Source organism: Gastrolobium bilobum, unplaced genomic scaffold, assembly GCF_033153095.1.
Source record: "Gastrolobium bilobum isolate Gb01-03AN ecotype WA unplaced genomic scaffold, APGP_CSIRO_Gbil_v1 utg8584, whole genome shotgun sequence".
Classification (NCBI taxonomy): Eukaryota; Viridiplantae; Streptophyta; class Magnoliopsida; order Fabales; family Fabaceae; genus Gastrolobium; species Gastrolobium bilobum.
Genome location: NW_026897773.1, coordinates 206,943 through 229,774, shown reverse-complemented (window position 1 = coordinate 229,774; position 22,832 = coordinate 206,943). Strand labels below are relative to the sequence as shown.

The 22,832-nt window shown below is 33.7% G+C and overlaps 1 protein-coding gene and 1 non-coding gene across 2 annotated transcripts; both read left to right on the top strand.

The window, feature by feature from the left end:
* The first annotated feature begins 24 nt into the window (after positions 1-24).
* On the top strand, positions 25-131 carry LOC133310202 (small nucleolar RNA R71). Its single transcript, XR_009751415.1, has one exon. It is a non-coding gene; the product is annotated as a small nucleolar RNA R71 (small nucleolar RNA).
* An 11,274-nt stretch (positions 132-11,405) lies between these two features.
* LOC133310176 (oxoglutarate-dependent flavonoid 7-O-demethylase 1-like) lies at positions 11,406-19,745 on the top strand. Its single transcript, XM_061511076.1, has 8 exons — positions 11,406-11,636; positions 11,766-12,013; positions 12,435-12,759; positions 12,932-13,195; positions 13,860-14,102; positions 14,451-14,698; positions 18,906-19,230; positions 19,431-19,745. The coding sequence occupies exons 1-8, from the start codon at positions 11,406-11,408 to the stop codon at positions 19,695-19,697; spliced, it is 2,151 nt and encodes a 716-aa protein (XP_061367060.1). The 3' UTR covers positions 19,698-19,745.
* Positions 19,746-22,832: the final 3,087 nt, after the last annotated feature.

Below are 22,832 nucleotides of genomic sequence, written 5' to 3'. Positions count from 1 at the left end.
GTTCTCGCTTGCTCCCAAGCTTCAATGCCATGTTGGGGACACTTCCTAAGTAGTCCCTTGAATCTTTTCCATGCTTCATATAGAGATTCACTTTCTTTTTGTTCAAAAGAAGTGATATCCGCCTTGAGCTTTGCCATCTTCGAAGATGAGAAAAATTTATCCAAAAATTTGGTTGCCAAGTCGTCCCAGCGGGTGATGCTTCCTTGAGGTAACGATTGCAACCATCCTCTTGCTTCGTCTTTAAGTGAACATGGGAACAATCTGAGCAAAATAGCATCCTGAGACACCCCATTCATCTTCAAGGTATCACAATATAACAAGAAGTTTTCCAGATGGATGTAAGGGTCTTCCGTGCTTCCTCCGGCAAATTGGTCTTTCTGAATTAATTGTAAAAGTGCCGGCTTGAGTTCGAAGTTGTTAGCATCCACGTTTGGTCTAACAATACTCGCCGTCTGTGGAACTCGAGCAGGAGTCATGTAATCTCCCAACGTTCTCGGAGGTGGTGGAGGTACATTGTTGTCTCCCATTGCTTCTTCTCTTGGTTCTGTTGAGCTTGAAGCTTCTTTCTCTTGCTGTCTTCTTTCTTTAGCAAGTTTTCTGTTTCTTTTTGCTGTTTTCTCTATCTCCGGGTCGAATTGCAAGGAATCGGTGTCAACGGTCTCAAAAGCTTACGGCTAAGGATGTGAGACTTATTTTTCCACTCTCTCTTTGATTACTCTAGTTAGAAATATCCAAATTACAAATGCAGTTTTTCAGGGGAGTTTCTCAATATTATTTTCATATTATATGATTTTAAATATATTATTTTGATTTAGTATTAGTTTATTTTAAGGTCTTCATATATATTAGTTAGTTTAATATTTAAGTTTTTTTTTAAATTATTTTTAAGACCCCTTCCATCTTAGTCAATAAATAATTAGTGGATCTTAAGAGATTTTTCATTGTGCTTGATATGGATGCATAATGAATAATTACATGAAATTGGTTGATAGTTGATATCAAGAGTATAATGATGTAAATAAATTTTATTTTCGTACATAAATGGGCGTCAGTCAAGCATGCTTCATAGTTCACTGCAAGTGCACCAATCGTACAAGTAATATATGATTAAGTAAGAGATCGTTCCCACGAGGATTACGGTTCAAGCACTAATTCACTATCGCAAACTTAGTTGGACAATCGAAGTTGTATTCGGAAACAGGATTTGGATTGCAAAATTAAAATATTAAATATTAAAGCTAACTACTCGCAAGAATTAAAAACAAGAAATTAAGGATTTGAATAAGTTGATAAAATAAAAACGTAGCTAGGGGTTCGATTTCATTTAATCTCCTTATTACGTTTGAATTCCTTCTTAATGTTAATTGTCCTTAGTATCAATCTAATCAATTCTTTCGCATGTTATTAGAGCTCAATCCCTTGTTACTCTAAAACCTTTACAATATTGGAAGAACCCTAGTTCCCCGGTTATTCCCCAAGCATGCAAGCATTAAATTCAAGAATCTTAAAGATTACGCAAACCCTATGTCTATCCCTAGAATCATAACGTTTACGATGAAGTTATCAGATATGGATCACACACCAACATTCCTATTGTCATGCATTCACTGATGATCATTATATAAGATTCAAGCCTATATAAAGCATTAAAAACAGATAACTTCATTCATGATATAAAGGAAAATTAACACAGCAAATTGTTCAAAACATAATAAATCGACTAAAATCCATCTAACCCTAACTACTTAAAGAACTAGCCGGACATGGCAAAATCAAGAACAAAAGAAAATAGAAAAGCTCCCCCAAACTCCATAGGTGATTGGTGGATCTTCAAAATCTCCAGTGAACACTTGACGTTGATCCGTCTCCGCCACTCACGAACATGAATCTGATGTTCCTCCGCGTTCCTTCAGCCTCCAAGCACCCAAGAGTAAATCAACGGTTAAGATCTGGTGTAAGATTTATTATTCTTACACCGGTGTAAGAGTTAGAAGTCTTACACTCAATCTTGACCATTGATCCACTTGTATCCAATGGCTCATATTACTTAAAAATTTGAGCCCTTAGATATAAATGAGATTAATGGACAAGATTAAAAGTGTAACTTACACTAGTGTAAAATGATCCTGACCCTATATATATATATAGGGGAGGGTTCTTTTGACTCCAGAGTAAGACTTTTAAGTCTTACTCCAAATCCCAGCCGTTGATGGACGGAAATCAACGGTTGTCATTAATAGTATAATTAATAATTAATTAATTAATATAACTTCTTAAATTATAACCGTTGGATGGACGGAAATCAACGGTTAGGATAGAGAGTAAGACTTATAAGTCTTACTCTGGAGTCAAATGATCTCTCTCCATATATATATATATATATATATATATATATATATATATATATTTACATAAATTTAATTTTGATTGAATTAATGACCCACTTATTAAATCAATAACTCATTAATGTGGTACCGAACCTCGATTTACATGACATGCTAACTCTTTTCTCAGCTTATGGGAAAACCAAACATATAATTTGCCATTAGAAAAAGAATGAGGCAGGCCTAGTTTGATTTAACTTGCTATTATGCTTCATTTAACTTATAAAAAGTGTGCGTCGCCTAAATAGATGACTATGCCTAGTTTGGTCATTACCCCATGCATGCACAATTAGTTTGATATGCAGTGAAGCTTGCTTGTTCTTATTTTAATATGAAATTTTATGTCTTAGCGTACTCGTTGTCGTTGATGCTTCTTTAATTTTGTGCTGAAATTAGTTACTGTCGCTACGCACTTGTGCAGATCATGGAGGAAAGTCCGTATGATTTCAAGGCTGCTGCTGCTGAAGAAGATATGGTCTCTTTCTCTCTCACCAAATTTCACAGTCACTGGCACAATTTAACACACACATACACGCGCCTCTTTCTGTTAAATACGTGAATTTGTTTCTAACGCGCCGCGACCCTTTCGACTAATGAGACTCGAGAGTGAGCTTTTGGGATCCGTGTAAGTGATTGATTCCTGAAATAAAAATCACACCCTCAAAAAGTTACCTTTTTGCCTTTCAAGGCAGTATCAAAATTATTGTTGTTGACTTGTTGTCTATATATATATATATGGGATATATTTTATATATATGTTGTAAAAAAAAAATTATCTTATATTATAGAAACAAAAGTATTAGTGAGACCCACAAATAAAAGGAGAGAGAAAAAAGAGAGGTGTGAGCCAATCTCTTTTTGGGTGTGTAAGAGAGTTGTTTATCCCATGTAAAATGAGATAAACATAACCCTATATATACATAGGGAAAAATATGTGTCATTTTAAAGGATGTAAAGTTGTGTCATTTTAAGAAAGAGAAAGAGATAGACAAAAGAGGAGAGAGAGTTGACAAAAAACATAAAGGTGTGGGTCCCGCTTCTTTGTGAGAGTAAAAGGATATAAATTGTATAATTTAAAAGGATAAACAATTTTCTATATATATATATATATATATATATATATATATATATATATATATATATATATATATACGAGAGGGGTTATATTTACAACCCAAATAGTTTACAAACTCTTACAACTATATCTTAACCGTTAATTTCCGTCAATCAACGGTTGTCATTTATTGTGAATTAATAATTAATTAATAAATTTAATTTGCAAAAATATAAACCGTTGATTAACGGAAAACAACGGTTAAGATATGATTGTAAAAAGTTGTAAAAGAAAATAGGTGGTAAGTATAACATTTTCCTATATATATATATATATATATATATATATATATATATATATATATATGAAAAAATGTGTGTCATTTTAAAGGAGGTAAAGTTGTGTCATTTTAAGAGAAATAGATAAATAAATAAAAAATGAGAGGGGATAAAAAATAAAGGTGTGAGTCTCACCTCTTTGTGAAAGTGAAATGACATAAGTTGTGTCATTTAAAAAAACAAATATTTTTCTCCTACATCTAATAATTAATAGATTGGTTTTTTTATTTTCCTTTGTTTTTTAATTATGAGGTATTTTCAAACGTAAGCGTTGGAAATGACAGCTAAGAAATTTTATTAGGGAGGAAAATAAAAAAAAATTCATATTAACTTGAACAAGGTAACCGTCAATTTATTAATATTTTATTTAATAAAAGCAATAAGAAAAATAATAAAATTTAAAATACAATTCATTGATCTTTTAAAATAAAAATGGATAATATTTTTTAAATGATAATTATTTAAAATGTAGCGAGTGATAAAAAATTTAGCTATCTAGTTGTGAGAAACAAAGTAGAAATGAATCATCTCATATGTAATTTCATATGATCAGGTCAAGAGAATAATGGCTTATTTGGATTCTATTCTCAAAAAAAAAAAAAAAAAATTTGAATGAATTTTTTTTTGTAAAAATAGTTTTAAAAATTATATTTTTCAGTATTTAGAATTAAATTTAGAGAACATGTATATGAATTATTTGTGTTTTGTTTTGACTTTTAGCTAGGGGTGTCAATATAGGTTGTGACACGTGGGTCGACCCGCGACACGACACAAATATTTGTGTTCGGGTTGATCCGTAAAAAAATTCATGTCGTGTTCGTGTTGGGAAAAATGACACGTAAAAAATTCGTGTCGTGTTCGTGTTGACCTGTATTTTTTTTTAATTTTTAATTTTTTACTTTTTTATTATTATTTTTTAAATTTGTTTAATTTTGTACCATTTTTTTGTCAATTACCGTTTTGACCCCTATTTTGCGTGTTTTTTGTGTCGTGTCGTATCAATCAACAAAAAATTGTGTCATGTCAGTGTTGAAGATTTTGACACGTATAAAATTTTGTGTCGTATTAGTGTTGTTGTATTTGTGCCGTGTCAAATTCGTGTCGTGTCAACCCGTTTTGACACCCTTACTTTTAGCTTTTAAAATATATATTTTTTATAAAAAAAACACATACTTTATTAACTATTCTGTTAAACACTTTTAAAAATAATAAACTTGAATACAATCAAACGTACCTTAAACAACTGCATGGTCTAGTGAACTTGGTCAAGTGTTGCCACTTGTCGCGAAGTTTGCTAGTCCTCTCAGCAGACTCTGGGGTGGTGCCACATGACACATAATTCGCCTTGTGTAAGAACTCGCACCGTTAATTAAGGAATTTAATTAATAAATTATGAGAAAATAGGAAATGATTCTATAATTGACCCTAATAATTATTATGAGGCTTTAATAATTATAGTAAGTGATTAAGAATGCTGAAAGTCGCTTTTCAGAAGAAAAGTGCAGATACCGATTCTGCTAGTCGGTATAAATGCGTACCGAAAAAGTATCCTGGAAAATTATAATAAGTGCATGATAATTACTAGAATAATATGTAGGACTTGTAAAACGAGTTTCAAGTCCAAATAATGAGAACTGGTGCTAAAAACCAGTACTGGCTTTGAAAAGCACGTACCGGAAATGTGCTTTGAAAATTATAAGAAAAATATGATAATTCTTGTAAAATTGAATAGGTTAAGAATTCAGAGTTTGGGATTAAAATGCTAAGCGTAGCAATTAAAGTTAATACTGTGTGTGTTAATTGAAAATGGCTATATATATACTCTAATCATTGGGCACAAAACCCTAGACCAGATTTCCTACGTGCCTCCATGTTCTGAAACACCTCCAGCCACCCTTTTCCACCTTCTCCTCCATTGTGGTGAGCCAAGGAGCTTCCTTTCTCCTTTGTTTCTTCTCCAAATACCTTAGGGCTTGTGAGAGCTTGCTTAGTGTGGGAGTGTGAGGGCTTTTTTGAGTTCTTGTCACTGTGAGTGAGGTGGAGAGGTTCTGAGTTTGTGAGTTGAGTGTTGTGAGCCTTGGTTATGACACTTTGAGGTCCAAGTGGTGACCTTTGGCGAGAAAGAACCAACCTTTGTGAAGTCATTTTCGTGTGCCTTGAAGGTCAGACCTGTAGAGGCAGATTTGAGAGCTCCAAGAGCCTTTCTTCTTCTGTTTTGAGCTTTGGTGAGTTGTACCAACTTTGATCATGTGTTTTGTTGAATAAAAGAAGTGCCTTTGCATGTTTAAAGAGTTAAACAAGTAACCAACAGTCGTATGACCCTTAAACAGTATAATTGGTTTCAAAAAATAGTTTTTTCAAGGCATTGGACACAACGACAATAAGCTTAGGAAAGCAAATTAATGGTGATTACTTGATTAAATATTGAAATTTATAAATGATTTCACCAAAGAAAAGAAAAGACAAAAAAAGAAGTTAAGGGTGTTGTAGTAAACTTCAAACCTTGTCCTTGTAAAGATCTTCATAATTGTGATTCACCAACGTGGGAGGGAGGTGCGAAGATTCTTGTATTGAAAATAGGACATATACCACATTACACACCTCTACACACTACAAACACCTCACCCTACTAGGCTAATCCTAGTGGTATAATAATTATAAAATTAAAAACCAACGAGGCTTCAACAGCCATATGGTGCTCGTTCTCCTTTTGAAATAACTTCATGGTCAAAACAGCAATTTTACTTGTACAAGAGAGACCCAATACAAATATACTTTAGAAAACAAAACTATCTCATGTTGTTCGTCTGATACTTCAAATAGAAGATCCAATTCATTACCTTTACGATCAGAAAACAAGTGGCTAACTACACCTGATGATAAGGAGTAGAAGTTCATCAATAACAAACTTTCCTCAACCTTTGAATCCTCAACGTAAATTCTTTCATCACAACCACTTGATTCAGCTTCATTTCCTTTATTATCAACATTGCTAAATTTGATGATCTATACTGACATTTCCCAACTCATTGGGACCTCAATTTTCCTAGAAAAGAAGCAAAACGCATGATATCAGTTAGCTTTAACAGTTAGATCTAATAGAACACATCTTAAAGTACTTACCCCTCATTACATTTCTCGCTATAACGACTTATATAATCATTGGTGTCTCTTCCAAATAACCTTCAAGACGCTTAACTAGTTTAGGTATTTCCTGTTGAGGCAGTACATCCCATATCTTTAAAACTTAAGTATACAATGATTCTTTTACTATCTCCCTTGAATAAACAATGTAAAGATCTTCAACTTTGAATTGCTTCAATATCTGTGATGAATTTCCACAAAGTAAGTAAACTTGCATCCATCTAGGTCTCCACCCACTGGAAAGACGGAGGAAAAGCCTAATAACTGACTTCTTTGTCCGCTCTGCTCGTAGTTTTTAAATGATTTTAGGAAGTTATCACTGAAAAGAACCTGCAGAAACGTGAAAGCAGGAATGTGAACTACGGATCAAAGACATGATGAGAATATCAACAACATGAAAATTGAGTATAATTACAAGATCAAGAATCAAAATACCTTCCACATGGAATTTCTATAAAGGACACTATATGCATTAAGTAAATCATCCAATTGATATACCTATTTCTTGGCATTCCCGACACTTTCAGCCATATCCTTGTTGATGGTGATTATTTGAAAGAGATTTGAAAGAGAAAAACACTAATCGAAGATCAGTTTCGTGAGATCTTGAAAAAATTCGAAGAACGAAAGAGAATTGAAAGCGGAATTCAAAGAAGACTCAGAGAGTGCTATACCTTCGCGCTAAGAAGAAATAGAAAGGAGACAATAAAAGAGTTTCAACTGCTTTGTGGGGATTGTGATGTGCACTCTCATTGTGCTTGCGTGGTTGTGAAAAAGTGGGTGTTATTTTAAAGGATATAAAATTGTGTGATTTAGATCCTCTCGTGTGAAAAAAGGTCATGTGATCATGTTATTTGAGACAACAACTCATTTATAAATCATATATTTTGTCTTTCATATCTCATCATCAATGAGAGGAAATGAGTGATTGCGATCAAATAACATGACCAGTTTTTCACATGAGAGGGTCCAAATCTTTGTGGAATTTAGAGTCTCTCATGCGAAAAAGTGTTTATGTAATCATGTTATTTGATCACAACCACTCATTTAAAAGTCATACATTTTTTCTTTCTTATCTCATCATCAATGAGTGAAAATGAGCGGTTGTGATCAAATAATATGACCATTTTTTCACTTGATCACATGACCACTTTTTCATGTAAAAAAGTGGTCAAGTGGTCATGTTTTTTTATCACAACCACTCATTTAAAAGTCATACATTTTTGTCTTTCTTATCTCATCATCAATGAGTGGAAATGAGCGGTTATGATCAAATAACACGACCACATGACCACTCTTTCATGTGAAAAAATGGTCGTGTGGTAGTGTTATTTGATCACAACTGCACATTTTAAAGTCTCACATTTTTCTCTTTCTTTTCTCATAATAAATGAGTGAAAATGAGTGATTCTGATCAAATAACTTGACCACATGATCACTTTTTCACATGAGATGATCCAAATTCAAAGTTGTGTCATTTTAAGTGAGAGAAAAAGATAGATCATATGGGGGAGAGAATGGACAAAAATAATAAAGATGTGGATCTCACTACTTTGTGATAGTAAAATGACACAAGTTGTCTCATTTAAAAGGACAAACAATTTCTCCTGATTCTTATTACATTTGAATTTGTACATTTTGTTTATTAGAGGTTAAAATTTTTCTTCAAGCAATAGATAATTTTGAGTTTTTGAAATTTGTTTCGAAAAATAGTTTTTTCAAGGCATTAGACGCAACGGCAATTAGTTTAGGAAAACAAATTAATGGTGATTACTTGATTATATATTGAAATTTATAAATGGTTTCACCAAAGAAAAGAAAAGACAAAAAAAGAAGTTAAGGGTGTTATAGTAAACTCCAAACCTTGTCCTTGTAAAGATCTTCATAATTATGATTCACCAACGAGGGAGGGAGGTGCGAAGATCCTTGTATTAATAATAGGACATATACCACATTACACACCTCTGCACACTACAAAAACCTCACCCGACTAGGCTAATCCTAGTGGTACAATAATTATAAAGTTAAAAACCAACGAGGCTTCAACAGCCATATGGTGCTCGTTCTCCTTTTGAAATAACTTCATAGTCAAAACAGTAATTTTACCAGTATAAGAGAGACCCAATACAAATGTACTTTAGAAAACAAAACTATCTCATGTTGTTCTTCTTTTGAAATAACTTCATGGTCAAAACAGTAATTTTACCAGTACAAGAGAGACCCAATACAAATGTACTTTAGAAAATAAAACTCTCATATTGTTCGTCTGATACTTCAAATAAAAGATCCAATTCATTACCTTCACGATCAGAAAGCAAGTGGCTAACTACGCCTGATGATAAGGAGTAGAAGTTCATCAATAACAAACTTTCATCAACCTTTGAATCCTCACCGTAAATTCTTTCATCACAACCACTTGAGTCAGCTTCATTTTTATTATTATCAACATTCCTAAATTTGATGACCTATACTGACCTTTCCCAACTCATTGGGACCTCAATTTTCCTAGAAAAGAAGCAAAACACGTTATATCAATTAGCTCTAACATCTTAGATCTAATAGAACACATCTTAAAGTACTTACCCCTCATTATATTTCTCGCTATAACGACTTATATAATCATCGGTGTATCTTCCAAATATACCTTCAAGATGCTTAACTAGTTTAGGTATTTCCTGTTGAGGCAGTACATCCCATATCTTTAAAACTTAAGTATACAATGTTTCTTTTACTATCTCCCTTGATTAAACAATGTAAATATCTTCAACTTTGAATTGCTTCAATATCTGTGATGAATTTCCACAAAGTATGTCAACTTTCATCCATCTAGGTCTCCGCCCACTAGAAAGATGGAGTAAAAGCCTAATAATTGACTTCTTTGTTCGCTCAGCACGTCATTTTTTAAATGATTTTAGGAAGTTATCACTGAAAAGAACTCGCAGAAACGTGAAAGCGTGAATGTGAACTAAAGGTCGAAGACATGATAAGAACATTAACAGCATGAACATTGAGTATAATTACAAGATCAAGACCTGGAATTTCTGTAATGGACACTATCTGCATTAAGAAAATCATCCAAAAGATATAGCTCTTTCTTGGCATTCCCGATACTTTCAGCCATATCCTTGTTGATGGTGATTATTTTGAAAGAGTTTCGAAAGAGAAAAACACAGATCGAAGATCAACTTCGTGAGATCTCAAAAGAATTCGAAGAATGAAAGAGAATTGAAAGCGAAATTCAAAGAAGACTCAGAGAGTGCTTTACCTTCACGCTAAGAAGAAAGAGAAAGGAGAAGAAAGAAGACTAGAAAAGAGTTTTAACTGCTTTGTTGGGATTGTGAGGCGCGCTCTCTTTGTGCTTGCGTGGTTGATGAACGATGAAAAATGGTTTGTAGTTGATGAAAGAGAAAAGATGGGTAAAGGAAAAATGGGGCAAGAAATTTTCCGTCGAAGGGCATGTGCTTGCATGAATGTAACAATTACGATGCACACTTTCCTCTGGTACAACTTGTGATTGTGATTCACCAACGAGAGAGGGAGGTGCGAAGATTCTTGTATTAATAATAATTTTTAGGGAAAAGTGAATGTAATTTTAAAGGATATAAAGTTGTAGGATTTAGATCCTCTCATGTGAAAAAATGGTCATGTGATCATGTTATTTGGTCACAACCACTCATTTATAAATCATACATTTTTTCTCTTTCCTATCTCATCGTCAATGAGTGGAAATGAGTGGTTGTGATCAAATAACATGACCACTTTTTCACATGAGAGGATCCATATCTTTGTGGGATTTAGATTCTCTCATGTGAAAAAATGGTCATGTTATTTGATCACAATCACTCATTTAAAAATCATACATTTTTTTTTTCTTATCTCATCATCAATGGGTGATTGTGATCAAATAATATGATCACATGACCACTTTACCACATAAGAGGATCCAAATCCCCATACTACATAGTGTAATTTGTAAGTTTATAAATAAAAAACTTTATCAATATAACTTTCCCTTAACTTTCAAATCAGGATAAAAAAGTTGAATTCAAAGAAAGAAAGGGAATGTATCCACTTACCATCAAAATGTTTACTACTATTACAACCAATTTAATCACCATTGATTTTCGTCAATCTAACGGTTATAATATATTGAAAATTAATAACATTTATTGTGTCACAATTATTAATTACAAATAAATTATAACCGTTAGATTGACAAAAATTAATGATGATTAAATTGGTTGTGAGAGTGATTAACTTGTTTGATAGTAAATATATCCTCTCTCTTGCAGAAAAAGTCAACTTTTGACAAAACCAATTTTTTAAATAAAAAATTCAATTAGGACAAAATCGTATGAGTTTTAAATTCGTTAACTTTTGAATTCAAACACCCACAACCCAAGAAATTCATCTTCCCGAGCCAGCCAACTTTGAAAAGAGAAAAATAGAAAACATCAATCTGAAGTTGTGCTCCGAGCTGAAACAATGGAAGCAACATGTGCTGTAGTGCCCTCTGTACAGGAAATAGCAAAGGAGACATTGACTAGAGTTCCAGAACGTTATATTCGACCACAACATGAACGTCCAACATTATCTACCAATTTTCCTTTACCCCAAGTTCCTGTCATTGACTTTAGCAAATTGTTGTCCCAACATCTCAAGGGACCTGAATTGGAGAAGTTACACTATGCCTGCAAAGAATGGGGTTTCTTTCAGGTTTCTTATCTAACTTCTAGTTCCTTTTTGGCTTTTGTTTCTTCTCCCTTTCCATTAAAATTTTTATTTTTAAAAATAATGAACTGAATGATTTACCAATAACTCTGTGGTGTTGACTAATTATTATAGCTGATTAATCATGGAGTCAGCACTTCATTGGTGGAAAGTGTGAAGACAGGTGCTCAAGAATTCTTCAATCTTCCAATGGAAGAGAAGAAGAAGTTTGGGCAGAGAGAAGGAGATGTGGAGGGATATGGTCAGGCCTTTGTAGTCTCTGATGAACAGAAATTAGATTGGGCAGATATGTTTTTCATGTTCACTTTACCATCACACAAAAGGAAACCCCACTTGTTTCCCAACATTCCCTTGCCTTTCAGGTTCTCCATTCTCTCTAGTCTCTATCTCTCATATGAGCATACTTTTCTCACTGCTTTTGTTTTGGTATATTACAATTAGCAAAATATGATAGATCCAGGGGACTTTTAAGAAAAGGGTAGATGCATTTGTATCAACAACTCTAAATTTTTTATATGCATAAGCTGTTAGATGCAAATTGATCAAAAACTAAGATCGAGAGTAAGACTTTTATATTTATATTGGTGTAAACTATAATATTATATCAGTGTTCATAATGTTATTACTGGCATGACTGTATCAATTCAATCCTGTTGTTTTGTTAAAAGAATGTAAGAACATTAGTACAAATTGTATAAAAGTTTGAAGATTGCTATTGGGTTTTATAATGTAAAACATATTGATTATTCTTGTGGATGATGTGATATCTTCATTTGGTTGCAGAGGTGATTTGGAGGCATATTCTGCAGAATTGAGAAACCTAGCGATACAGATCCTTGATCTTATGGCAAATACCCTTGAAGTAGATCCCATGGAAATAAGAGAGTTATTTGGTGAAGCGGAGCAATCACTGAGGATGAATTATTATCCACCATGTCCCCAACCAGAGCTTGTGATAGGACTCAATCCTCATTCTGATGGTGGTGGCCTAACTATTCTTCTCCAAGCCAATGAAGTGGAAGGTCTTCAAATAAAAAAAGATGGACTGTGGATTCCTGTTAAACCCCTCCCTAATGCTTTTATCGTCAACCTTGGAGACATGTTGGAGGTAATTATTGGTTCTTTTGACATTTAGCTAGATCAATTCTTAGTTACTTCACAATATTATAAATGGAGATCATTGTTCTTGGAAAAATGTTCTTCAGTGGCAAGGATTTTCTAACCTCTTTCAGTCCTTGTAAAAACTGCTTTAGCCTTATCTTCCCCATTTGATTTGGCAGATTATGACAAACGGAATTTACCCAAGCATCGAACACCGAGCAACAGTTAACTCGGAGAAGGAGAGGCTTTCCATAGCCACATTTTACAACCCTGATATTAATGCAATTATTGGTCCAGCGCCAAGCCTTGTAACTCCAAAATCACCAGCAGTGTTCAAAAGAATTAGTACAGGAGAATACTTCAAAGGATACCTTGCACAAGAACTCCGTGGGAAATCATTCCTTGATAGCATTAGGATTTCAGCTGAAAATGAGAAAAGCTCTTAGAACTTTACAATAAATTTTAACATATGGTACAAAAGCTTCTATATTTAGCATTGCTATTGACTTCAGCTGCAGTTGAACGAGTCACAGCAACAGCTATCGTGTATTTTCTTTACTTTATTTTAGTGCTTATTGTGTACCCAATAAATTGAGGCTATGTCTGGCCACTATATATGACATTATACAATTCTGTGTTTGTTGGCAGATTGTCTACCACTAGCTAGATTAGATATGATTTAAAAAGGACCGTATTCGCTTAAAATTAATTTTTAACTTGCTGTTAGGATAGGGGGACAAAAACACACTCGCGTGAATGGAATCAAATGTATATTAATTTTTTTCCTTGGTTTACTTTTTAACAAATCATTTAAAAATAAAATATAATTTGTTTCTCTGGCCGTATCTGTATCTGAGAGCTGTAAGTTGGTCTAATATTATATATAGGGGAAGAATTCGTTTATAAATTTTTGCAAATTATATTATGTATTCCCGAAAATATAACCTAGTATACTTCGGGTAGTACATAATGTAATTTATAAGAGTTTGTAAATAAAAAGTTTGTAAATATAACTCGTTACTTATGTATGTATATTATTTATCATCCCAAGCAAGAGTTCGAAATTGAACTGAGAAGAAAAAAACCATCTGACTGTGTTCCTTGTTGAAAGTTGGAACTATGGAAGCAAGATCTGTTCTGGTTCCATCTGTCCAAGAGCTAGCAAAGGAGCCATTGACCAGTGTTCCAGAACGATATGTTCGTACATATCACGATCTTCCAATAGTATCTAACACTGCGTCTTTACCCCAAGTTCCAGTCATTGACTTAAGCAAATTGTTGTCCCAAAATCTCAAAGGACCTGAACTAGAGAAGTTACACTATGCCTGCAAAGAATGGGGTTTCTTTCAGGTTTGCCATCTATCTAGCTTCCCTTACCTTCTTATTCTCTTAGCCTTCGGTTTTTCCATTTGATAGGTAGAATTATCTAAATCAGACATTAGTGTTTAATTAATTACTTTGATCATTATTCATTTTAGTACTGTTCAAGACCATGTTCCATTTAGTACTTCCTTTTAGTGTAGTTGTAGTAGTTGGCTGCTACTGCTAAGCTCTAGAACTGAATACTTTGCAGGACCATGTTCCATATATATGTCTATAATAGATATGTTTCTCCTTTGGATGTAGACATAGAATACGATTTTAATTATGGTGCAAATGATTTAACCAACTCTGCTGTTTTGGCTAATATGGGTACAGCTGGTTAATCATGGAGTGAGTACTTCATTGGTGGAAAATGTGAAAACAGGTGCTAAACAATTCTTTGATCTTCCTATGGAAGAAAAGAAGAAGTTTTGGCAGAGAGAAGGAGACATGCAGGGATTTGGTCAGTCCTTTATTTTCTCTGAGGAACAGAAACTAGATTGGGCAGATATTTTTTACATGATGACACTTCCATCTTACATAAGGAAACCTCATTTATTTCCCAACATCCCCCAACCATTCAGGTCGCTTTCTACCTTTGTTGTCTCATTTGAATGTTTTTTCTATCTTTCTGTTTTTTACATTTTCAATTTGAATACTATGATAAATTGGTAGGGATTTTCAAGAACACTTCAATTGCAAAGAGTCAATATATATTAAAATGTTGTTTGACCTGAAAAGTAAAAAGCATCAGATTAATACACATGATCAGATTGATACAACGTTGGGAGAAACCCATTTTTATCAAAGGGGGTTTCCAAAAAAGGCCACTCCATACGATCATAATCTTTGGACCTGCATGAAACAACCCCCCAAAAACCCCTTTTTCTATGTTTTCATATAGTGGAAAATGTCATAAGTAAAGAGTATTATTATTATTAGTAATCAATCAATTGGCCACAAAAGAAATCTGATGATCACCAAAATGCCAGGTAAAATTAATTTCAACCAATTTGTAATGGATTTGGTAGTAAGCTTAAACGACCCTCTTTGTAAATATACAAGGTAAGACTACTTACAAGATTTGTCCTCATCCCTATTATAATAGTCCTAACCTAATTAATTAGTAAATTAAATGTGATTGAATAATTAAGCATGTAATGGTGAGTAAAATTACATTTAGGACCTAATTAAGTGAATTTGGGTCACTTTTGGGGTAAAAAGTGTACTCAGTGAAAATTAAGGAGTGTAAATAGGTGTAGACAAAAGTACCCAAAATATAAAAATAAAAGTGGAAATATTCCTAGAAAAATATTTCAGACATTTGGGTAAATTTTGGTAATTAATGGAGTTAAATAGATAGATGAACCAATACCCACTTGATCCCACTTAACTTATGTTAAGTGACTATACAACACAAAAAAAGAACCCAAATCCCTTCCCCAACCCGTCGTGCGCCAGAAGAGAGAAAGAAAAGAAGGAAGAGAGGAGAAGAAGAGAAGGAGAAGAGAAAGGAAGGGGGGAAACCCTAGGTTGAGCAAACCTTAGCCAAATTCATTCATTCCAAAGTCTAAACCACTCCAAATATTCCCCTCTTTCACAATCAAAGCTTGGTTTTGAGTGGGAGTCTTTGTGGAATGAGATTTCAACCTCCAAAAATCCGAACCTTAGGAAAAAGTGAGGGAGTTGTTGGCTTCTACCTCCATGGAAGCTTGAGGAACAACCATTCCTTGTTGTGTGATCCATTGTGGTGAGTTTTCCACTCTCTTTCACACAAATTCCTTGAATTTTGCATGGTTTAGGTTTTGATGAACAATGTTTTAGGAGTATATGAAAATGTGAGTAAATTGACTATGGTTTAGGAGAATTGAGACTTAGTGTATGTTATGAAAAATGCTAGGAATGACATACAATTGGTGAAAATGGGCTTAGATAGTTATATGACTACACTTTGAAAATTGCAAGAATATGATACTTGATTGTGGGTTTTCTTGCCATTATGATCAATGGTTGGGTTGAATAATAAGTGTGTCCATGTGATATCTAGGATTGAGGCATTTGGACCAACCGTGAGTGATCAACCATTGGAGCAAACTATAGAGCTTGATTAGCTCTTTGGAATAGGTAAGCTCATGTTAAGTTATAATGTAGGGTTGTTATCGTATTGATGGATATCTAAATATTCATTGGATTGCATGATTGATGTTGTGACACCTTGATGTAGGTGTGTACTCGGCAAGTTAAAATTGAAATCAAAGTTGACTGGTTGTAGAACCTGTTGGTGGTGAACAAAGGTTGAACGGAAGCTTTGAGGTAAGCCTTCGGACCTTGGGTATAATTCCCTTGATTGTTCCACCAAGCCCTGATTGGGTAGTGGTTGTGATAGTGTATATAAATGCAATGAAATAGTTTAATGCTTTGTTATACGTATGTGTATGCTTTGGTGTGGCATAAGATGGTGTTTCCCTATGTTGGTATGTTGCATGACGATGCGTAAATCATACTTGGTAGTTTAGCTGGCCAGTAGGACTATTTGCATCTGAGTATCCTTAGGACAGCTTGAGAGCTCGAAGGATTTCTCCTGGAGATGTTGTTTACACACTGCATGGATATGTATTTATTGCATTATTATTGTTATTGCTATTACACTGTGATTGAACTATGGGGTGGAGAGATGCTCCAAGGACCCCTGGTTTACTGGATATATTCGTATATCTCACCCCGTGTTGTGGGGACCCCCTTTCAGGAAAGGATGCTGCAGGAGCCACCAGTGGCAAGTGGCCGTATTTGGATTAGTGATGCATGAGGATGTTGCACTTTTGGGATTATGTATATGACATGTAGAAATATCATGTATAGGATTTACATTTGAAAGCAAATCATCACATGTATATCATGCTTTATTGGATGAACTTAGCCTATGCTCATTTCTTGTGGTATCTCTTTGTTGTTGGGAACCAAGGTGATGATCATAGTATTTTGAAGCTAAGTCTCATTATTCTGTAATTAAGATGTGTTGTAATAGTGTAAGTGAAGAAGACATATGTATGCATGTTATTTTGTAGTGAAAGTATCTTGCAAGAACTAAGAATTATTTATTGGAAATTTATATGTTGTCAATTAGGTTGATAATCCATGTAAAAACAAAGCTATCATGTCCGGTTGACCAATTTTCATACCCTATATGATGGAATTGGACCTTGATGTCTTTATGGAAGTTGTAGACATTTCTCTTAGCTTTCCATAGAGACCAAAATGGTGTAATTTGAGTGAGTGTAGATCAAGTTATGGGGTAAACATCATAGATAGGTCAAATCATTTTTTTTGGGCATCCAGCCCTGTGGGTGGCGCTTGGGGCGCCAAAACCGACGCTGAGGGCGCCAATTGGCCAGACGAGACAGTAGCATACACGCTTGGGGCGCCACTCCCACGCTGGGGGCGCCAACCTTCTGTTTTCCCACGCTAGGGGCGTAGGGGTCCTGGAGATTTTGCATCCCTTTTCTTAGAAAATGCATAACTTTGGCTACGGTGCTCCGATTTGAGCGCGGTTTGAACCTACGCGTAGCTAATGAAAAATCCTATAACATAGTAGAAGATGGGAATCATAAAATAAGTGTAGAATTAATTTGATAATTAAAGAGATGAAGACATTTAACGACGTATTGTCAAATAAAATGGGATTATAATATTAAGTTTAGTCCCACTATTCCGGGAAGCATATATGGTTATGATCACGCACTTGGTTATTTTAAATCCGGCTTGTTTAAAAAGGAAAAAAATTTATCCGGTTTTCTAATTGAACCAATGTGATTGTAACTGCGCTTAATGCCGTACGTAATGGGGTGTTACACCTATACTCATTAGTCAAGGTTTAATGAGGAGTAATTTTTTTTTTTGGTAGTAAGCCTAAAAGTCACAAAGGCGTGAAATCACATGGATATACTCTGTGATTCTGAACATTGAGCAATGTTTCCAATGTTGGGTTTTTTCCCTTCAATACTGCACAAGGCCCAATGTTACTTTTGTGAGGCTCAAGAAACTTGGGGGTCAAGAAACCCTAGTCCTTGTTGTTCATATTCTAGAATTTTCCCTCCTCTCCTATATAAGCTTGTGGTGTGAAAGGTTAGGGTTAGAGAGTTAGACAATTTTGAAAGCACCTCTAGGAAGAAGCTTCAGTGTTAGACCTCCTTAGAAAAGTTTGAGAGAATACCACCATTGAAAGTAATGTTTGAGTGTATCACTATTTATTGGTGAAGTGTGATCTATTGTAACTCATTATTTTCATAGTGAAAGTTTGATTCTGGATTAGTGTCCCATGAGTTTTTACTTTTTCACATTGGAGAAGGTTTTCCCACGTTAAACATCTTGATTGTGTTCTTCTCTTGTCTCTCTCCTCTGCATTTTTCTATTTTTGCTATGAACTGGCTGACCTGGTGATTCAGGCCGACCTCTGATTGTGAATGCCAAGCTCCAAGCTTGACGATTGACTTGCGACACGCTTCCGTGCCGAGTTGAGGGAACCGTGTTCCCAACATCCAACACATCACCTACAATTGTGTCACAATTCACAAAATTTCTGTTAGAACAAAGCCCGAATCCCATTAGGCCTAGGCTCCTTTATTAGATGCACATATTTTAGACATTGGACCTCAGCCATCGTAAAGTCTGTGCTTAAACTAGACTTCTTATCTTATGCTAAACGCTTGTTTATACCATTTGTTACATGATTAATAAATTCTCAAACCTACTTAATATTTATGTCATGACTTCATAATCTTTGTTCGAATGCAGAGATGATTTAGACACCTATTCTGCAGAATTGGAAAACCTCGCCATCAAAATCCTCGACCTGATGGCAAAGGCTCTTGCAATAGACCCCAATGAAATTATAGAGCTATTTAAGGAAGGAACTCAAGTAATAAGGATGAATTATTATCCACCGTGCCCACAACCCGAGCTTGCCATTGGCTTAAATACTCATTCTGATGCTTCTGGCCTCACCATCCTTCTCCAAGTCAATGATATACAAGGCCTTCAAATAAGAAAAGATGGAATGTGGATTCCTATTCAACCTCTCCCTAATGCTTTCATCATCAACATAGGAGACACTTTAGAGGTATTTGACCAAAAATATTTACAACTTTTTGTCTGAAGTCTCATTTGACAATTAACTAAGTCCTTGGTTCATTAGTAGTTACCTTGCACCATTGTAATATGAGAATAGGCACTTAAGAAGCATCTTTATTTGTAATGATTTTTTGACCTTTTTAATGATCAAGAATAGTAATCAATTGGCTTCCCAACATGGCTTTGCAGATGATAACAAATGGGATTTACCCGAGCATTGAACATCGAGCAACAGTTAACTCAGAGAAGGAGAGGATTTCCATTGCTACCTTTTATGGCCCTAACAGCCATGCAACTATAAGTCCAGCACCAAGCCTTGTTACTCCAGAAAGACCAGCACAGTTTAGAAGTATTAGTGTTGCGGAACACTTTAAAGGGTACTTTTCACGAGAACACCATGGTAAATCATACCTTGATGAAATGAGCATCCAAAATGAGAATGCTAAAATCAGTTAGAAAATGTGTTGTAAACACAACAATAAAGCATATGGTGCTAAAGCTTCTGCAATGTGTCTCCTCATAAACTTATTAATTTCTGGTGTCACAATCTCAAAAGCACTGTTGTATGTGGGTTAACCAAACACAGCATTTCTTCTATAATTTCTATGTCCTTTTTACCTAGTAAACTGCAAATAAGTCTGTGTTGAATTATTAATTTCAATCAATCAAGCATTAGTTTGCATTCACTTTCAATCTGTTTCCCAATTAAATTTAAACCACCAAATTTTAGGTGGTTTTTGTTAAAGAGATATAATATAAAAACTATTAATGTGCTTTCTCTTACAAGTTTAAACTTTTGTTTGAATTGGTTATTTATATAATATTAGAGCCACATTACTAACTGGTCATAATTTCAATTCTTACCGTCCAATTCTATTAATAAAAATAATTAAATATTTCTTAACATAGGTACGTTGAGTTTCATACATCATCCACCCATTAAGCTTAATGGGTTTTTGTGAAAGGGGATATGTAATATGTTAGAGAAATATAAAATCATTAATGTAACATCACTCAATAGCTTAAGCTTTTAGGTTGAAATGATTCTTTATATGATACAGAGCCTCCATAATCACAGGGTCATGAGTTTGATGTTCACCGCCCTTCATTTTCTAGTGGAATTAAATTAGCACAAGGTATAATCAAAAACTGGGCTTGCCATTATCCACATTTTAAGCCCAAAACGCTCTTGCGTGAAAGAGTCTTTTAGAAAGATATAATATAAAAATCATTGAAAGCTCATCACTTACTAACTTTAAGATTTTAGATTGAATTGACGTTTTATAATTTTGAAATGAAATTAGCATCTGTTCATGACATTCATAGAGAGCTTAAACAAGCTTCTTCCTAAAAACCGTTACTGATGAAAGCGGTTATTGGACTAATTTTTGCACAAACGAGCAAACTCAAATTACTAAGGTAGTACAACATCTATTAGTGATAAAAAGCATTGTGGTTCTACAATAAAGGTATTTTTAAGTTATTTTTTTATGCTAATTGAGACTAAAATTCTCTCATTTTAGGTTACCAAAAAAAAAAAATCTCTCATTTTATATTTGTATTTAAAATTTTTAGTTACTAAACTCATCTGTTATTGACACGATATCAAGATACTCACAAGCAATCATGTATTGCTGTGATGATATCAAAACATTTGTATCTTCAAAACGTTTGTTTATCACGAGCTCTATTCACAATCTCCCTATTTGTGGTTGGTAAACCGAGCAATTTGAGTATTGAGTTACATAAGCTGCAGTATATAATGAATGTTTACTAATTAATATTAATATTTATAGATACACATACCTATTGTCTAACCCCAAACTCAGAACTTTGGGCCTTTCTAAGTAATTGCAAATACAAACTATGGTCTTTGAGGAGGAGGAATTATGATATAAAATTTGGGAAATAGGTTCTTATTTTACATAAGAAAATTTTCTCATGCTATACTCACAATACATGAGTGGGTTCTATATTGACTTTTTTGTCTTCTCACATTTTTGTGGACTCCACTCATGTATTGTGAGTGTAGCATGAGAAAATTTTCTTATGTAAAATGAGAAAATTAATTCTCATAAAATTTATAACAAAACGTACTTGTGTAAAACTCTTTGGGAGGGGTTTATGATATTATTGTGTGATAAAAACTTAACGTGTATATATTTTTTAGTTTACATCAATTGTGAGAATTTTAAAATGGACATTGAAGTGATGAAAAAAATAATGAATATATATTATTTGAAAAATGGTGTCATAAGGAACTTTATCTAAATTTTATCTTATTATAAAGCAATTATTTTAAATGTACAGAGCTATTCACATGTATTGAAAAATTTCATTATTTAATTATCTTAATTAATCACATTAGTGATAAAAATACACTTGTGATCACTTGATCGTAAAAGACGTAATACCATATAATAGAATCAATCCAATCTAACAATTTTTTTTTAAGTAAACTAGAGGGGCAAAGGCCCAAAAGAAACTACAAAGAAAAATAATCTGAATCCAAAATAAGATTCAACGCAGAGGGAGCATAAGGCAACATAACAAAAGATTCCCTAGCAATAAAAGCTTGCTTTGCAAGATGGTCAGCACCTTCGTTGCATTCTCTACTCACATGCACAAATTCTATTGTCCAAGCTCTATTAACCCAGCTCTTAATGTTGTTTACAATCCCACGCCACTTGCACACCAATTAAGATAGCCCAAAGTTCTGCTATTAAGAGAGAGCCAGCTACCAATCTTGTACATAAAATCAGATAACCAGCAGCCATGTTCATCTCTTATTATGGATCTCATTGTTGCGCCATCTCCAGAAGAATCAAACAGTGGTAGTGAATATGTCCTTCCAATACAACAACTGACAAGTAGACCATCCTAACAATTTAAACTAATAGAAAAAGGGTTTTCATTTTATCCTTTAACATGACACAACAAACTTTCCTACTCTCACAATATTTTGTGGGGCCCACACTTTATAAAACAAAAAAATAAATAAAAAATTAAAGCACGCAAAACGAATATCTATAACATTATATAATCACTTTTCCTACAACATAACTCTTATAAAAACCCACAGAAAAAACCACTTTAATAGTTTACCAAAAAAAAAAAAAAAGGCCACTTTAATATTCTTATATTAGTATCTTTAACTTTTATAATTATCAATTCTTTGTCCATCAACAATAAGAATATTAAAATGTCTTTTCAGAGAGGACTTACTGCATATTTGGTTTTAATTGATTTTACAAAAAAAAAGTTCAAGAGTTTTCTTAATGAATTTTTAATTATAATTTATTTTGAACATAAAATAAATCAACCTAAACACCAGATACTTTTTTATTGCTAAACGAGAAAAAAGAAGAAGAAGAAAGAAGGTTATTACCAAGAGTTTTCTTAACTATGACTTTGTTTTACTGCTAAATGAATGATGTTGATTCAATGGTTATATTTATTTCTATATTTATATGGATATATTTTCTTTCACATTAAATACAGAGAATCTCAATTATAAAAAGTTAGAAGTAATTATAAAATATTAAATATATAGAAAAGGAAAAAAAAATTAGATAATTAAATTAGAACCAT